General features: G+C 39.6%; 1 protein-coding gene across 1 annotated transcript in view; it reads left to right on the plus strand.

The window, feature by feature from the left end:
* Window positions 1–17,165, plus strand: part of ctnna1 (catenin (cadherin-associated protein), alpha 1) — an 87,032-nt gene that overhangs the window by 19,149 nt on the left and 50,718 nt on the right. The window contains exon 7 of the mRNA XM_057348971.1: window positions 1,516–1,719. Within this exon, the coding sequence (XP_057204954.1) occupies window positions 1,516–1,719 (204 nt within the window). The remainder of the gene's footprint in view (window positions 1–1,515; window positions 1,720–17,165) is intronic.

The raw sequence follows: 17,165 nt of genomic DNA on the forward strand, positions 1-17,165 counted from the left end.
ATTATAACTGTACAGAGGTGAGGATATAACTGCTCTATTCTTAGTAGTAGTGTTTTCAAGAAACCAGACACCCTTACAAAGGAGAGGCGTCCTCTGCCCGCCCAGATGGCATCTGTGTAAATGGCAGCAAAAAAGTGTGTGTGTGTGTGAGAGAGAGATATGCTTGGTACCTCGGATCATGCGCGTCTTAATTTCCTGGTGACCGTGCAGAAACTTCAGCACGCATGCACATTTTTTCCACATCACTTCTTGCTGCTTAATTTGAAGCTGAAGCAACTTTTTGCAGAGAGGGTGATTGGGAGAGAGGGAGAGAGAGGCTTGTTGCCATGCCAACGTGACATGCAAGCAAAAGAGGTCAGATGAGATGAGGCTAATAAACTCGGATTCTAACAACTGAATTGTTGAATATTTTACTGCCTATATGACATCAGACAGACAGGCTCTTCACATTGCTGAGGATTGATTCTCTTTGCTGCTAGCTGTGCCGGCCATTTTTTTTCACTTCTATCGGTTTTCTGGCATGTCAGCGGCTTCTCATTCGTTTTAATTGCACCCGACATTGACAAGTTTATTCTTCAAAACGACAATGCGCTGTCCCTAAGTGAATGTACCGCGCAGAATTGCTCAGAGGAGGAACTAGGGATATCCAAAATGTCACTCTGGCTCGAACAGGAAAAATAGCAGTGCTTTATATGCACAACTGCATTTTATTGCCCCGGGCTGAACTCTGATAGCTGTGCCGTTTAGGGTTAGTTGCTTTCTTTTCTCTTGTACAAACTGCTGTATTTACCAAAGCTTCTTCACTAAAATACAGATTGGGTAATACCGCTTGGCCGCAGACAGAAAGCCGGCCGTCTGATGCATATTGCACACAAATGGACTGGGTTAATACTAACAGTGCCTGGTGATGTCAGATCTTTGAAAGATATTCATTGTTTTGTTTGAAGCTCTTAGTACCAGTTAGACTATATAGCCATACATAACTCTGCTTATGGATATGTGAGATTACTCAAACCAGGTCTAATAATTTACATAATCTGCAGTTAAACTTGATTTTTGTTCCGTTTTTTTTCTTTTTGGCCTCAGTGGATAGTTCAAATGGCTTTTAAGAGACTGCCACAGAGCTCATTTTAAAATGCAGCTTAGGTGCACAGGTGAGTTAATGCAGACTGTGATTAAGCAAACCCGTTGGCTTCAAATTGCATCAGGGTCCTAGACCGTCATTTTAGAACTTGTGAATTATTGATTTGTCCAGTTAATATCATAGTCTATGCCTCGGTGTAAGGAGAGACAGATTCCACATTTGTTTAACCATGTTTCTCATGCAGCTCATAGTGATGACCATTTATCTGTCAAACTCTTAAAGTTGAACATTTGGTATGAGAAAGTGTAATTCACAGTTATCCTTTGCAAAGAAATGCTGAATGGCATTATCCGAGTACATGAATTGTGTGAATGTGCTTCATCTTCATCTGTGCTTATACATGTTTTTTTTCTCTCTCTATCCCCCCACAGAAGCAGATCATCGTGGACCCTCTGAGCTTTAGTGAGGAGAGGTTCCGCCCCTCTTTGGAAGAGCGTCTGGAGAGCATTATAAGTGGCGCCGCCCTCATGGCCGACTCCTCTTGCACGCGTGACGACCGTCGCGAGCGCATCGTGGCCGAGTGTAACTCTGTGCGCCAGGCCCTGCAGGACCTGCTCTCCGAGTACATGGGCAATGTAGGTGCACTTCAAATTCAGTTTTTCCCTTTTAATTTCATGTAGTCTTCACCAGTTTACAGGTTCCTGAATGGCAACGGTATATACCCACCTGCTACCTTAGACAGGCACTCTCCTGCGCCGAGAGTTTTATTTGGGGGGCAGTGCACATCACGTTCTCTGGTTGGTGTTTTATAAAGACCTCCAGGTTCATCACAATTTGTCTGTGCCGACTGGCTTTTGAACAGAGGAGTTCAGTGCACACAAGCTACCCGCTGGGCTACTGATCTGTGCATTGAATTGTTTGACTGCTGTGGGTTTCAAATAATTCTTTGTTTGCTCACCAACATAGTTTTTTGTGTCCTCTACATTTCGCTTGTTTTTATTGTAGCCTATCTGTCTTTTATCCTGCAGTTGCATTCATTTTGTTTCAATGCCAGGCATGAGTAGGTTTGAAAAACATCATTTGAAAGGAAGTGTTTTGCATGCAGCTCAGTGGGTGATACGATGTGTTTGGGGTCCATTGGGTAAATCAAGAATTTAAAGGGTTGTTCATCTGTGGTTGCTGCAGTTATTGAAAAATGTGGCTCAATTGAAGAAAATTGGACATTTTCTTGCACCCAACTGGCATGAAGTGTACTAAAATTGGTAGTATTCAGTTGAACAATGTAATACATTTTGAGGTGTCAATTGAAAATGTACTGAACACCTGTGATGTATTTTGTATTCGCTCACCACAATTATGTGATTTCTTTGAATTGTCTGCATTTGTGGTGTTTTCTCGGCAAACACTGAGGTATGCAATTGAAGTTGTTCACAATTAATTGCATACATTATGCATTTCCAATATGTAATCAATTGACAGTTAAATAAACTACATGTATAGTTACATTTACTTAAGTTCAGGAGGAGCATGATAATGTAATGCAACGAATCAGCGCGGAGTAGACGCTATATAAAGCCGTCCCTCACCTCTGTACCATGACAGTTTTGCAGCATCCATCCTCCACCCCATCGCCTCACTCGCTACTGGTATCTATCCTATACTTCAACGTACGAGTGATCAATGTGTTCTTTCACTGTGTTTGTATGTCTGTCTGTGTTAGCCATCCCTTTTCTCAGCTTCATTCACGTCTTTTGGAATTGCTTCCCCGTTTCTAGATTATCCAGTATTTTCCTCTTTCCCTGTGTAATCAGTTCTACCTTTTTGTTGGGAAGAAACATTTCTCTTTCAAGGTATTAGGGGACAGTACTGCCATCCACAAGTTTGTTATAAATATTGTATAGATAATAACAAGCTCCCTCGGTCCCTCCCAATAATGTCTATGCCTCAAAGTGTCAAGCGCCATGTATTGTGTGATAGCTTAACATAGTAGTGTGCCACATCACAGAAGATGATGTTGTGGGGGGATGGAGAACGTCTTACAGGTGTCACTGACTATTTGTGTCATTCTTACTAAACATCAGGCAGCAGCAGGTCCCCGGCACTGTCTGTAAGCACGGCGGTGTTCTCGGCAACACAAGCTGACGCGCTCCAGATGGCTCATCGCAGGTTCAGCGTAACAGACTATGATTCTGAGCAGCGTCTGTCATTATTGTCCATTTTTAAAGAGGCTCTCTGATAACATCTAGCGAGCCGTTTGGCGTGGATAAGGCATGAGCATTCAATAAAGTCAAATTACACATTCGATTTCTAGTGCGGTTTCAAGTGATCTTCGAAGAGTGCCCGTGCCAGGATTAGAAAAATCATACTTGATTGATTCCAGCCGTGATTGTAATCGCTAATGGCTATTTGCGTAATAAGCTAGTCATGCCATCTAACATTTGCCGTATTACAGTGACCGCATGAGAAACGCTAACATAATTGGACAAGACCCTAGAGAGCCACCTCTTATGAGACCCTAGAAGAGCATTATGTATAGAATTATTTATGCGTTCTGATGTCTCAGCGCTGATAATGACATAGAGCCACCTTGTGTCTCCATAGAGACGTTTGTCTTTTCTAATGCATATGGTGCTGCCCGTGATGCGTACATTACCGTCGGCGCTTTAATGCGTACCCTTGGTGCTGCAGGTTTATTTTAAGACACCGGTTCATCCAAGCAGCACCCGGCCCGTTTCCAAACAGGTTTTCTACTTGACTAGGCCTTTGCCGCGTGTCTGGCCCAACGCACACAGCCTTGCTCCTCAGTCGTGATGCACAGCTAACATGACAAGGTGCTGGCTGCTCATTCGCTCTGACAGGAGGAATAGATGAGGAACATGATATGTCCATTGTCCATCCTTTTCTTGCTTCGCCGGCTCCGGAGCGCGTCCTTCTGGAGCCTCCAGATGTTTTGGCCAGCAATACGTTTTATATTTGACGTTATCTACTTTTTTGGCTCTGTATCATTTTTTGTGTTTTATAGGAACGGCTAGATGGGTAATAAATTGCCTATAAGGACTATAAAGAATACATGGTGCTGATAGCTTGCTGTTTTAGGTCCTGAGAGTGGAGTAAAGTTTGGTATTGATTATAATGCAGGCGCCGTCTTTTAAATTATGCGTTTTGTTTAAGATCTTTGGGCAAGTTGCTGAAAACTGTGCATCTCTTAACTTTCTGTCCTTCAAAGGTACAAACATAGTTCTGCCTTACCTTTTTTTGTCCTGGTTAAATAGAGGAATGCATTGGGTGCAGTAGCTTTGGATTTTGATTAGTGTAAGAAAGGTGCGGCTCCTCCCCCTGTTAGAATGAATAACTAGTCTCTCATTCAGTTTGTGTTTGTGCTCTGGTCGTGTTGTTAAATGAGCTTTGATGGCCCGCAATAATACAGAGATTAAATTGGTGTTCTAAATTCAATTTTTAGCTGACTGATTTGTCCTGGAATAAAGGAACTGCCTTGTTTGAGGTGACCTGGTTTGATTGAAGGAAATATTGGCTTGACAGCTTATGGGCTTTCAGTCACAGCTGAGGCTGTGCTCTATTAGAAGAGTTTTGCCCTTTAAACCGTTTTTCCTTCTATTTAGCTACAAGTGCATCAGCTTTTCCTTCTGCATCTGTGTCAAGCAATATGTCGACATGCAACTTTGCTCAATTAAATTTATCTCAAAAATAATGTTTGGATAAAAGACTAGAACATGTTTTTTAAAGTGCATAATGTTTGATAGCGATTGAGCTTAAAATCATATTTAAGAACATGTAAACACCTTAAAAAATCTTGTTTTAGTGTGGAAATGTTACAAACCGTTAAGAAAAACCCAACTGGCTTTTACATTTACGTTTTTGCAGATGCTTTTATCCCAAGCGACTTTCATTTAAGTATACATTTGATCAATATGTGTTCCCCGGGTCCGCGGTATAATAAGTAGCTTGTAGGGTATTTTGAGCTGAAACATCACAGACAAATTGTAGAAATAACAGAGACTTATTTCGCATTTTTAAAAAGCTGTGTAATTTGTCCACTTTAAGGTAAAAAGCACTTGATTTGACACTTATCAGAATGCTGTGAATTTCACTTTCCACATGAGAGGTTTGGCAGTGTATGTTTATTTTGACAGTCTTTCTCACAAATCAGCTGCCTAAAGCCGACTTCAGTATTCTTTAAATAAGAGGTCTTGGGAGGTTAATCTGGAATTTGAGTTCTGTAGCTGTAGACTCTGGCAGCGGCATAACATTTGAATAATATTTATGAAAATTAAATAAAATGACAGTTTGCACCAGCTTTGTTTTAGGACATCAAGTTGATAGGGCTGAAGAAGCATGATTTCTTTACATTATTATGTTATGAAGTTCTTCTCAGACATCCATAAATAGCTTTTGTTTCATTTTGTGTTTGTTTAATGTCTTGGATTGACAAAACCAGATCTTTGCTTTTGATTCTTCCTCAGTTGCATATTTAAAATGAATTTGTGGAGCATAACCACAAAATAATCAAACCGTCATAATAGATTTAATATTATGATGAATACTAACATTTTAATCACCGTTTTGTGACCTGAATTTAAGAGGTTTGATTATCTTCGAGTAGAAACAGTGCATGTAGGCAGAAAGCGAAGACACACGTTGAATTATAATAGACTGCCGCATCCTATTTTAGCTCATGCTTTCAGAAGCTTTTCTAGACGCTTTAAAAATAGATCACAATTAATCGCCGATTAGTGCCGAGATTGATCCGGCCCTCGTTACTGGGAAAAGCTTTGTAATTGTTACGGCGAATCTTAAACTTGGTCTTTGCTGCAACCCAAACTCAAGTCGATTGAGATTTCGACTTAAAAGTCTAACCCAGACTGATTAGTCGAATGATTAACAATGCAGAGCACAGCTAAATAAACAAGGCTCTCCACTTTGCTGAGCACGAGCTCATGGGTTTGAGTGTTGCGGTTCAAGCACGGATTTAATTATCCTATCCTCTCGTGACTAGTTCACGCGACATGTCCGTTCACGACATTTCTGCTGCATTTTGTTAATAATACATTTCAGACCTTCCGACTCCTCCTGTAGAGGTGATTGTACACAAGGCGAGCTGGCAGTAATAAGGTTTGACATGTCAAGCTTTTGACATTTTAAATTCTTGAACTTGAAGGCAAACATCTGAAGAATCTGTAAAAAGACAGACGCCGGTTTCTCGCAAGCTTTCCGAGACATCCGTGGACTGACGGGGGTTGGAGGTCTACACGTACTTGCCTCCTGTCTTTTTCTTCTATTCTCTGTTTCACATTTTCCTCTTTGCCATGGGCATTGAGCAAGATTGACACCTGGTCCTGTTTCATGACAACTTATTTTATTATTGCTTTGTCTGTCCACAAACTGTGTGTTTTTTATTTTTAACTTCACACATACGGTTACCCTTGAATAATTGTCTTTTCTCATAAATAGAAATGGCATTTGAACAGTAAGTGTGGATCATTACCGTTTGACCTTTTCTGCTGAAATTTTCTGCTTCAGAAATTCAGTGTGGGGACACTTGCTTGTTAAAGCTAAGCCGTAATGAGTCCTTGGCTAACCTGTTGGCTTCTGGTTTCCCCAATATTTGCCAGTATTAATTAAGTTGAGAGTTCCTGCAGAGTATGTTTGAAAAAGCCAGTCCACTTTTAATCAGTTTGTCTTGTTTTTCCCATTCAATTCAGGTTATTAAAAGCAAAAGTTATTTGGTCTATTCCTTTGTAACCTCATCTAAATGCATAATTAAAACAAATTACACCCCATGTAGTGCATCTAGGGAGTGCTTTTCTGTCCCCGAGGCTTTGGTTTAATTTACAGCTCTCTGTAAAATGCAAATCTGTCACACATGGGCTGTCAGATGGTTTTCCCATACCTGGTCCTTGATGATTTAGCTGTTTAAATCACGTCTCTTACTTTTCAGCGAGATGGATAAGGTACAATTTTGCCCAAGCAGTTTTAATAGCACAAGGTATGAAACACAGTCTTTCTGCACCCTTTACTCTCTTTCTTTTCCTTCCCTCTCCTCCTCTCTCTCTTTCGCTCTCTCTCTCTTGTACATACACCACCCTTGTTTTTTCCCCTTTCTTTTTCTCTCTCGCCTTCCTCTTTCTCATGCTCGCTTTTTTATCCAATGTATCCAAAGAGTGAAGAGTTGGCACTTCTAAACATTAGTCTTGCACTTTAAATTATGATTAACAAAAATCTGTTTTTGTGTGATGATCTCATCTGTCAGGATATTGATTTGAATTGTTGGTTATGCAGCTGTGGAATGCACCTTCTGGTCAAATGGTGTTTAGTGTTTAGTGATTTTCCAAAAGCTCTCAAGTGTATTTGCTTCTTATTTAACAGAAATAGAAGCCTAACTTCAACATGAAATTATCACTTTAGCAAAAGACTTTAAATGGCACCCAGTATTCACTCTTAACAAGGTGATGCAACATCCTAATATTAATGTCTTTCAAATACAAAATAATCAGTTTTTCCACATAAAACGGTCACAATATTTTACATCGGTTATGTGATCATAATTTCCAATCAACCGCATGCACAACATGTTAACTTCCAATCAACTGCATGCACAACGTGTTAATTTCCAATCAACCGCATGCACAACGTGTTAATTTCCAATCAACTGCATGCACATGGTGTTATTGCTCCTAATACAGTAAACTGTCATAGAAACGTGTATCTTGAACACTCTAAATTAGTGTAACCAAAAATATTGTTTGACTCGAGCTTTTTTCTTTTTATGGCGTTTGATTTGTTATGGGCGCTGATTCTCATTGAGCACTTTCATCAACTCGTGTCGCATGCAAATTGATGCTGAAGCAGTCTAGAGCTGGCCTGACCTCTGCTAAGGTTTAAATACGAGCTGATAAAATGCATGTTTAGGCGGCGGAGGCGTGGCACTTGCCGGATTTATAGCCTGCTCTCTGCAGTCTCATCGCATTTACTGTAGCACGTCGAGTGTGTGCGTGTGTGAGAGAGTGAGCGAGAGAGTCCCGAACCACTGATGATTCCATTATTTTTATTCATCTCTCTTATCCTCCTGGGTTTAGACTACTGCTGCTGCAGAGCCGTAGCATGAATCTGTGACTGACAGCTTCTATTAAAGCCCCTTGACGTCTTTGACGTGCTGTTGAACGTTTAAATGACAGCTCAGACTCATGTTGAAGGTTACGTTTGGTGCCATGCCATTTCACCTCTTTTGGGATGCTAAGTGACCTCTGCTGTGCTGAGTTGCCTTGTGCTTTCTTGTTGCATATGTATGTAGCGGCTTTATTTCGTCACAGAAGTAAACATTTTCTTTTTTCACCTGTTCTAAGACAATTCCTTGTTCGAGTGCATTAGGACAAAATGTGAGCCTGAGCAGAATACTGTGGTGTCCTGTTACAATGGAGGTAATAAATGATCTTAATAGTAGCGGATGGGAATAAATTGTACTGGAAATTAGCGCTCCTGAGTTGCTCGTTTTTTTCTTGTCTTGGCTAATAGTTCAGAATTTAACTTTTGTCATTTTTTTTCACTTAATGAAATGGCCACAGACATTTTGTTCCAGCTCAAAAGCTGCAGAGGCTGGCAGCGCTGGTTTCATACTGTACAATAAAAGGCCACTTTGCTCTCTATTTTCCTCTGTGCCAAAATGAAAAAATATGACATGGCGAAAAGACATTTGGCCAACACTTGAATGAGTGCTGCAGACTCTAAAACTAGAAGTGATGGCTCGGAATGATGGTTATTTTCAGCCGTCGTCAGTGATTGGGAAAATGTTCCCATTCTGCAGCTCTGGTCTTGTACGCAATAATTGATTATGCTCACTCGGTTGAATCATGATGTGTCTCATTTACTGCAGTCTGTGTTCATTTGAAGGAAGAAATCCTTTGGTTTTGTGCTAGACTTGGGAGTCCAGACCCACCCAGGGTGAGAAAACAATTTAAAACTTCCTTGTATGGTGAACTATAAAACCGTTCCTCTCCTCTGTGCTGGTTTGGTCGATGCAATGTTGCAGATGTTTATTGTCATAGCTATTATTGTTTTAGCTACCATAAACTATAATGTCACCTTAAAATGCAAACCTTTACTTTATCACTAGTTAGATCGTTGACGATTGGGTAGATATCGTCAAAGTAGCAAAGTGATGTCACAATGCATTTGATTAGAACAGTGGTTCTCAAACTTTTTTGTTGTAAGACCCCCTTTGGTGCATCACTTTGATACCCCCCCAAATTAAGACTTAAAATCTTAAACTTTGAATATGTTTTTGGTTCAATTACAATTCTGTTACAGGGCTGTACAGTGCGACATTTATGAATTTTTTGGAAAAATAAAAAATTATATGGCCCTTATTTATCCATCTGTATGTAACATTAATGTCCTTTGTCATTTACCTGCCTATTCATGTGATGAACTGCACTTTTTATACTTATGCTAAAACTATTTGGCCTGTGCTACAAAACTTTAAACCTCTGTAGCACCAGTGCTATGTGCAAAAATAGCTAACGCACAGCCGGGAGTTATACAATGCTGGAACATCAATTCTTTTGGTTGGTGGTCTTATTTTTCTGGTGTTTGATTGCATAAAATGTATAAATTTCTATATTATGGCTTTCCTCTAGCTCAGTGGTTAGAATCAAATGTATAGTATAATGCAATGTAAGTCGCTTTGGATAAAAGCAACGTCCCCCAGTTTGAGAACCACTAGATTAGAATGTTCATTAAAAATTTGTGTCCTTAATTTTTTCATTATGTAGTAATGTAGTAATAAATTGTCATTTATAAAAGCAATAAGATACGACATGGCCATGCTATATTATAAACCGCACATCACATTGCCGCACATCACGCCTAAAAATCTCTTTCAGCCGTGTCTGTTCACAATAACAGTGTGGCCTCTCGTACTGACAAAGTTCTGTTTGACAGACGCTATAGAGAGCGATGACTGTGTTTAGCATTCTGCATTGATCCGGAGGGTGAAAGTAACTTTATATTCATTTGAAGGGTAATTCCAGCTTTTAGTGGAGGTCACTACAGGTTTCTGTTTAAGGATCTAAAATGGAATTGAATTGTTTGATTGGATGATTGTTTTGATAGATGATGTGTCTGCGCTTTCCGGAACAGAAGGGCTTCTTGTGGTCCATACCAAGAAGTTGGCAGATTTGTGACATTAGTAACGGACGTCAGCGTATGCAGTGTTTTTGACGCCATCCTAATATCTTTCAGTGTGTCCTCCAAAACGTTTTAATGCACATTTTCAAGAAATTGTTGCTCGCTCAAATATATACATTTTCCATTTGGCAAATTTTTGCCGCAGATTCGCATTAGCAATCATTTTCTAGTTGCTCTGTAAGTGCTTGTCACTATCGCCTTCCTTGTCAGATGTAGTTTTCCAGACAGTTAATCATAAGCCTTGTTTAAATGGAACAAATCACATTTATTTTTCCCTTGTTGAGGGGAAGACATGCCTCCTAGGCTGCAAGGTGAGAGTGTTCAGTCAATTGTTATGTACGAAGCGCGATGCGCTTGAGCTGTCATTGGGCCTCATCTCCTATTGGTTTAAAGATGACATTGAATGCAGATGTATATCCGCAATTGAGACAAGTTTTCCAACAAGTTATTACTCTGGAATCAAAATATTTGATCTACTTCTCAGTTATTTGTGGGTGCAGTTGTGCAAACTGATTATTCTTTTCACTGGTATTTTAGAATTCAGACTTATTTAACAAAGTCATTTTTAATATTGTTGGTTTTCTCTAGAATGTAGAATTTTATTCATTGCAGATTTGTTCATTTTATTCTTTGTGTCTAGTCTTCAGCTTATATGATTCGTCCTTTGTTGATCGAACATTGTGTGGTAACGCACACGCTTTTAAGCTGCGTGACATAATGTTGGCCGCTTTCAGTGTAGACGCGGCATAATGCGCTAAAAGTGAGTTGAAGAAACCACGATATTGAAATTCATAAGCAGCGTTTCCGTCTTTCTATTCTGAATAAATAACTGTTTCCTGCTTGCGGGTGATTGCGCGTTAACTTGACTGACCTTGATCTTATTTTCTCCATGTATTGAAAAAAATTGAACAGCTTCTTCTTTTGTGCACTCCATCAAGTGCATTGTCACCTGGACTTTTGAATGATCGTAAAACCTTAAATTGTGTATGCAAAGCCATCAACAGTTTTAAAGGAAAAGTACAAGAATTACTTTAAATGCAAGCCGAGTTTTTAATGCATTGTCTCTTTCTGAGAAACATGAACCATTGAGTGCTCCTGTAGCACAATGAAATTGTTTTTTTGCACTCCTCGAGACTGGATTTGTGTAACGTTACGACTGGAATATCTAAATGTCGGTGTGAATGTAGCAGTCTGTGAGAGGAGGTCTTGGGAATCTGCATTACGCTCTCCCTGAAATGTCTGGTAATTGCATTTAATAAATATCCAGAGGAGCCGAATAAATTGTTTTCCAGCAGATAAATGAGGTTAGGCCATGTTTAATTGCCTCTGAACCCCCCAAAACAAATATTTCAATTAGTTTGACCCAAACACAAACGATGCTACATGCCTTCAAAATCCACCAAACCCCATGAACGGGTGATTTATCTTTTTGCCTTTCCATTGCACTCCTTTTTTTGTGACTGTCTGTAGAAGTACTGTCCTACAAAATGCATCTTGTTTAAAGTTATGATGTGTTGTATATGTGAATATAATTGCGTGTTTTTAAGTGTAAACATTAAAGTAGCTAAGCAAAAATAACTGTGCGAATGATAGTTTCTTATTCTGTCATGCATTTACTGGATCTTTCAGAGTAAGACAAAGTTGTTTATGCAGTGCACAAGCAGCAAGGCTTTGAATGGTGCGTAAACACAAATCAATGGCTTGCTCAGGCTTCAACAGCTAGCTGGCTCTTTCAGTTTGGTTTTGATCATTGAGCGTTGGTAGTTACAATGAGAAAGCTTATTGTTTTCTGTTGCGGGGAAAAAAGTGTGAAGCGAGTGTCTCAGCTTTACCCCTTTAAATCCACCGCAACTGAAAATATTAGCTTTTTTCCTGGGGCAGAATTATTCTGACCAGGGCATGTTAAGTATCGCTGTCACAGCTAATGGCATTTGTCCGCATTCACTTTTTAGAGTTGTAACATTTCTAGCTGTGAACAGAGTTACACAAGGGCACCATTGCTCTCATAGGTAGTACAGGAAAACACATTTCTTCCTAACATATTGTCGAGATCCAGGAAGAAACGGTTGTTTACTGGTCTCACCGGCTTGATTCTTGCCACTGTGGCGCCTTTAGTCTCTTGAAAGACCGCAGTTTGTTTTGGCATGCTCTTACATGCCTGCAATCTCATGTCTTATATGTTTGCACTGTTGTTGTTGGGATGGAGAAATCTTGTAAGCTGCTTGTTTTATGAGATGTTTAATGCTGTTGACTTCATAGTATTGTTTTGCAAATGGCGTATTAAAGTTAATAGCCTGTGCTGGTCCTTTGTGCGTCTTGAACACATTGTAGACGTGTTGCGATGATGTGTGGCTCGTTTTCAAGGTGGACCGTTATATATCGGGTTCAGCTCAAGGTCCGTGTTATTACCAAATGCTTATAATGCCATTGAAGTGCACTGAAATGACCCTACTTGGAAATTAGCACAGAGTCGTAAACATGACCTACAACTTCCATGTGCGGCTAAATCGTATTGTCCTGTGGGTGGTGCGTGGTCTATTGCCTTTCAGCTGTTTTATTGTTTTTGTGATATACTCCAGTTTTCTGACGTGATCACGTCAGATTATACAGTGGCATAGTAAGGGTGCTCCGATCAGGATTTTTGGGGCCGATTACCGATCTTTAGAACCAGTATCTGCCGACACGATCACAGATTACCGATCACAGCCTTCTATTTATCATGTAGAATTATTTGTTTACCAATTTTAAAGAACAGTTTATATTACCTAATGAATTAAGAGATGAAAAGGAATCATAATTGACCACTTGCAAACAACATATTCCTCTCCCTTTTTAGAAAGTAAACACAAATGATAGCAGCCAGGGAAACATAGCTTTCCTGTTTAATAATTATGAAAAAACAATGGAATAAAACCAAAACGTGCAAACTTTGGGAATGACAACTCCATTTAAATGCGGGAGTGAATGCCCTGATAGTTCCATGTGGCCGCAGTTGTGATGATTGACACACTAGTAACCATAGCAACGTTCTGGCCTCTCACAGCTGTAAGAATTTAACCCATTTGGTATCTGTTATTTTTCAGAGATTCGCTTTGTCCATCAATTAAAGTATCTCTGACAAGAAATTGTTTTGTTGGAGGGCGCTCTTTTGCAGTGTTGCCATCATCATGTATTTTTAAGCACTTTTATGTTTGTTGTTTGGTCTTAGATTTTAAAGCTCAACACTTTAGGTGTTAAAAATGGTCCGTTGCGGATATAAGAGATTTTTGGGTCTTATAAAATATAAATTATTTGTACTTTTAAGGTTTATTTTGGGCTTGTCTTTGTTTGCTGTTTTTTTCTATGAAGATCTGGCAACACTGTCACTTTAGGGAAGGGCTCGTGAGAGCGGCTAAACGTTTGCCCCGTGTCAAATTTGCGAAAGGAAAGACTTCTTTCACTGCTGTTTTCGGTTCGAGTTCGGTTCTGTACACACTGCGTATAGTTTTGGTAAATGCTGTCGGCACTATCTGCATTTTCTGGGGTTAATTCTATAGTAGAATGCAGATATCACACTGGTAAACTGAATTTATCTGCAGTGTGTACGTGTATCAGTTTACTTCAGACTGCAACAAAAAGGAGTGACAGGCAACCGACAGCTAAGTGAGTGACTGACCTGAACGGTCCAGACCTCATACACCGCTCTGTCTGCATAGCGCGGCAGTTGAACACACCTAAGGTCTGCACGTTTTGTGTCATCTGACCGGCTCTTTTGATCGGCCGTTATAGAGATCGCCGATCAAGCTATTTAAAGTGATTATCGGCCGATAATGATCGCCGACCAATCAATCGGAGCACCCTTATGGCATAGTTTACAAACATATTTAAAGCACTTTGCAGTTTCCTGCAGTTTGCTGTTGTCATTGAAATCGTCACGAAAAATGTACTCCCCTATCTAACATACACCGCTTACCAGAGAAACGTTGCATACAACTGCTGCCTTAATGTGTAATTCCTTTAATCAAAAAAGGAGACATTTTTAGAATTTAGTTTTTTCCTCTTTTGGTCATGGTCTCTAAGCAACAGTCATGGCATGAATATTAATGCATGAAAAATTGAAAGGGCGAGAGGTGAACATTTGAAGAAATTAGGTTGTCACCTTGCACAGCAGAACTTTTTCTGTGTAAGATATTTAATAATGATTCAAGCTTTTAAAGTCTCGCTCGTGTTTTCCTCAGCGTCGTGTGGGATTTACTAAACGCTCTTGAGTAGGGGCAGCGGTGTCACAGGCATGCTCCGATAGTTTGACGTATGGGCTTTTATTCAGTGGCCAAGGATCATTCCCCCGATAATTATAGAGAGCGTGGGTGGTAGTATAAATTTGTGTCCAACATGCTTAGTATATCAAAATTGCGATCTCGTTACCTTTTCCTGGCGAGATGGCTTCTTCATTTTTGTTACGGATCACAAAGCAAATGGTGAAAACGAAATAAAAGAGATTCCCACAGTGAGCGAAAGCTTTGGCATTTAGACCCTTGAGGTTCAATAACCCACCTTGGAATCGGCCTCCTGGCAGGTTTCAACCTATTGTTGACAGTATAAAGACGGATAGCATGCTATGTTTATTAACGGCTCTGTACAACTTGCCAGCAGCGACTGGATGTCACGACTGATTGCTCTGTGAAGACAGATGAAAGCTGCCAAGCTTGGCATACCCCTCAATCCTGAGCAGAAGCTGGTAACTGGATGGAGAACTGGTCTGTTATTTTTGGGTTTATACAGATGAGGGACTGTCATGCATGTCCTCTGGTGTCTTTATAAGAGCTATAATGTTTTAGTGTTTGGCCGCCCGGTAAATGCCGTTTTCATGTCTGTGACAGTTATATGTGAAAAAGGTCAAGCTTGTATGCATAATGAACCGGGCTGTTTCTGCTGACATGAGTTGTTTCTAAATATAGTGTCTGGAGATGATCACAGTAATTGACTAGTCGTCCAATAGGGTTTAGCTTTTTTATACCAGTGAATAAATCTTTTTTATATTGCTTTTTTCTCAAGTCAATATCTGTATGGATGCATACATACAGTTGCGGAAAAAATTAAGATACTGTTTCAAAGTACCATCTCTGAATTTTTTTACTCTGAATTTACTGTTTATAGGTATGTTTAGGTAGAATTATCATTTTTGTTTCATTCTGTGAACTACTAACAATATTTCTTCTAAACTTCTAATAATTTTTTTTATTTGCAGAAAATGAAAACTGGAGAAACGGGAACCTCAAATTTAGTAATACTTGTACATTTGTACATGTAGTTAGGAAAAGTTCAAAAATGTTTTTTTATGTGATTAGTTTTGTGTCTTGTCATTCTGTCAGTCTTTCACATTGCTTTTGGATGAATTTGTCACTCCTGAGGCTTGATTTTGTTGAAATTCAACAGACACTGGACTGGAACGGTCACAATGCATCTAGAAATGCAACATTTGAAGTGGTCTCTTAATTGTAGTGAATTGTCACTACAAAACATTTCCACTGTTTTGCGTAAAAGGGAATAGTTTATTTTATAGACCCCTTTCTTGCCGACGTCACGCTTGCGTCACGGCTCTAGCTGGAGTCAAAACAAAGGGAAAACTGGAGGTGGCCAATACAACCCAGCACAGATTCAGCTACATAAGGAGTTTAAAATATCATATTGTTGTGTTGTTTAGTGCCACAATTGACAAAGTACAATCTCCAATTTGATATTTTAACACATACCTGCTCATCAAAAATGCTTGTTTCACTTCATAACACTTAAGATTAAAAAGCTACTGTCTTTTGTTGGTGCGGATTATGATTTGGGTATGTGTCTAAAAATATCTCGCGTATTCCCAAATCAGAAACTGGGGAGCAATGTTATTTTTCACGTTAGCGTTAGCTTTTGAACTCATAGGGTATGCTCGCTAACTTTGTTAGTTATACAACTAGCAACTATCGGCCAGAAACTAAACATAAAGGAAACTGTTTGTCATCTCTTTTTCTTTAGTTGTCACAAGTGCATTAATATAAAGGGTGAGGGAACAGTGAGAATGCTCATGTTATGTATCAGGTTTGTCTTCAAGTAAATGCATTTGCTAACGTTTGCCACTGTTAGTACACGCAGGCATCTTTAGATTTATACGCTTTCAGGTTATCTTTTCTATACACGCTTGGTTTCTCTGTTTGGTAGGTGTAATAGATGTAGATGTCAGGCCACTTAACTGGAGGTAATCCTTTCAGTTTGTCCCTGGATCCATTGAGTGAGCGCATACAGGTCGGCCAGGTTCATGGCGTTAAAGTTAACTTTTTCAAAAACAATCGCGGTCCTAGACAGTGAGTGACCTTAAATGTTAAAACTTAATCCGATTTTTTTCTAGTCATTGTCAAAAAGCAAGCAAACAAAACGTGCTATCTAGCATTAGAAATGCGGTCAGTGGGATCTTTCTGCCTCCAGCTAAGCTCTGCCCACAAAACGAGTCACAATGTTTACTGACAGTTAAGGCGTCTATAGAGCCAAAAGTTAATCCGAATGTTCAATAGTGACAACCTGCCTCAGGCTGACATCTATGAAAAATACTCTTCTGTTAAGAACAAACTTCAACCTTTTGGTTAATATCTGCTTTCATTATATAGTCAACCCTTTACCTGAATGTATTTTTGTATAGTTTCTTTTTTGTTTACTTTGGCCCTTAGCGAGAAAAAAATGGCATAAAGAAAGTGAAAGTCAATGGGGCTCATCTTCCATTGTATGGAAAATTACTTATGGTAAAGAAGAGGGTTCTTGCACTTTCCCTGCTTGTATATCTTCTTGTTATGAGTTTGTGACTAAGCTAAATTGATTTTCTATGTTCCAAGAACCGTTTTTGGTCCAGCAGTGGCCCGTGTAA

Source organism: Triplophysa rosa, linkage group LG13 (assembly GCF_024868665.1).
Source record: "Triplophysa rosa linkage group LG13, Trosa_1v2, whole genome shotgun sequence".
NCBI classification, from domain to species: domain Eukaryota; kingdom Metazoa; phylum Chordata; class Actinopteri; order Cypriniformes; family Nemacheilidae; genus Triplophysa; species Triplophysa rosa.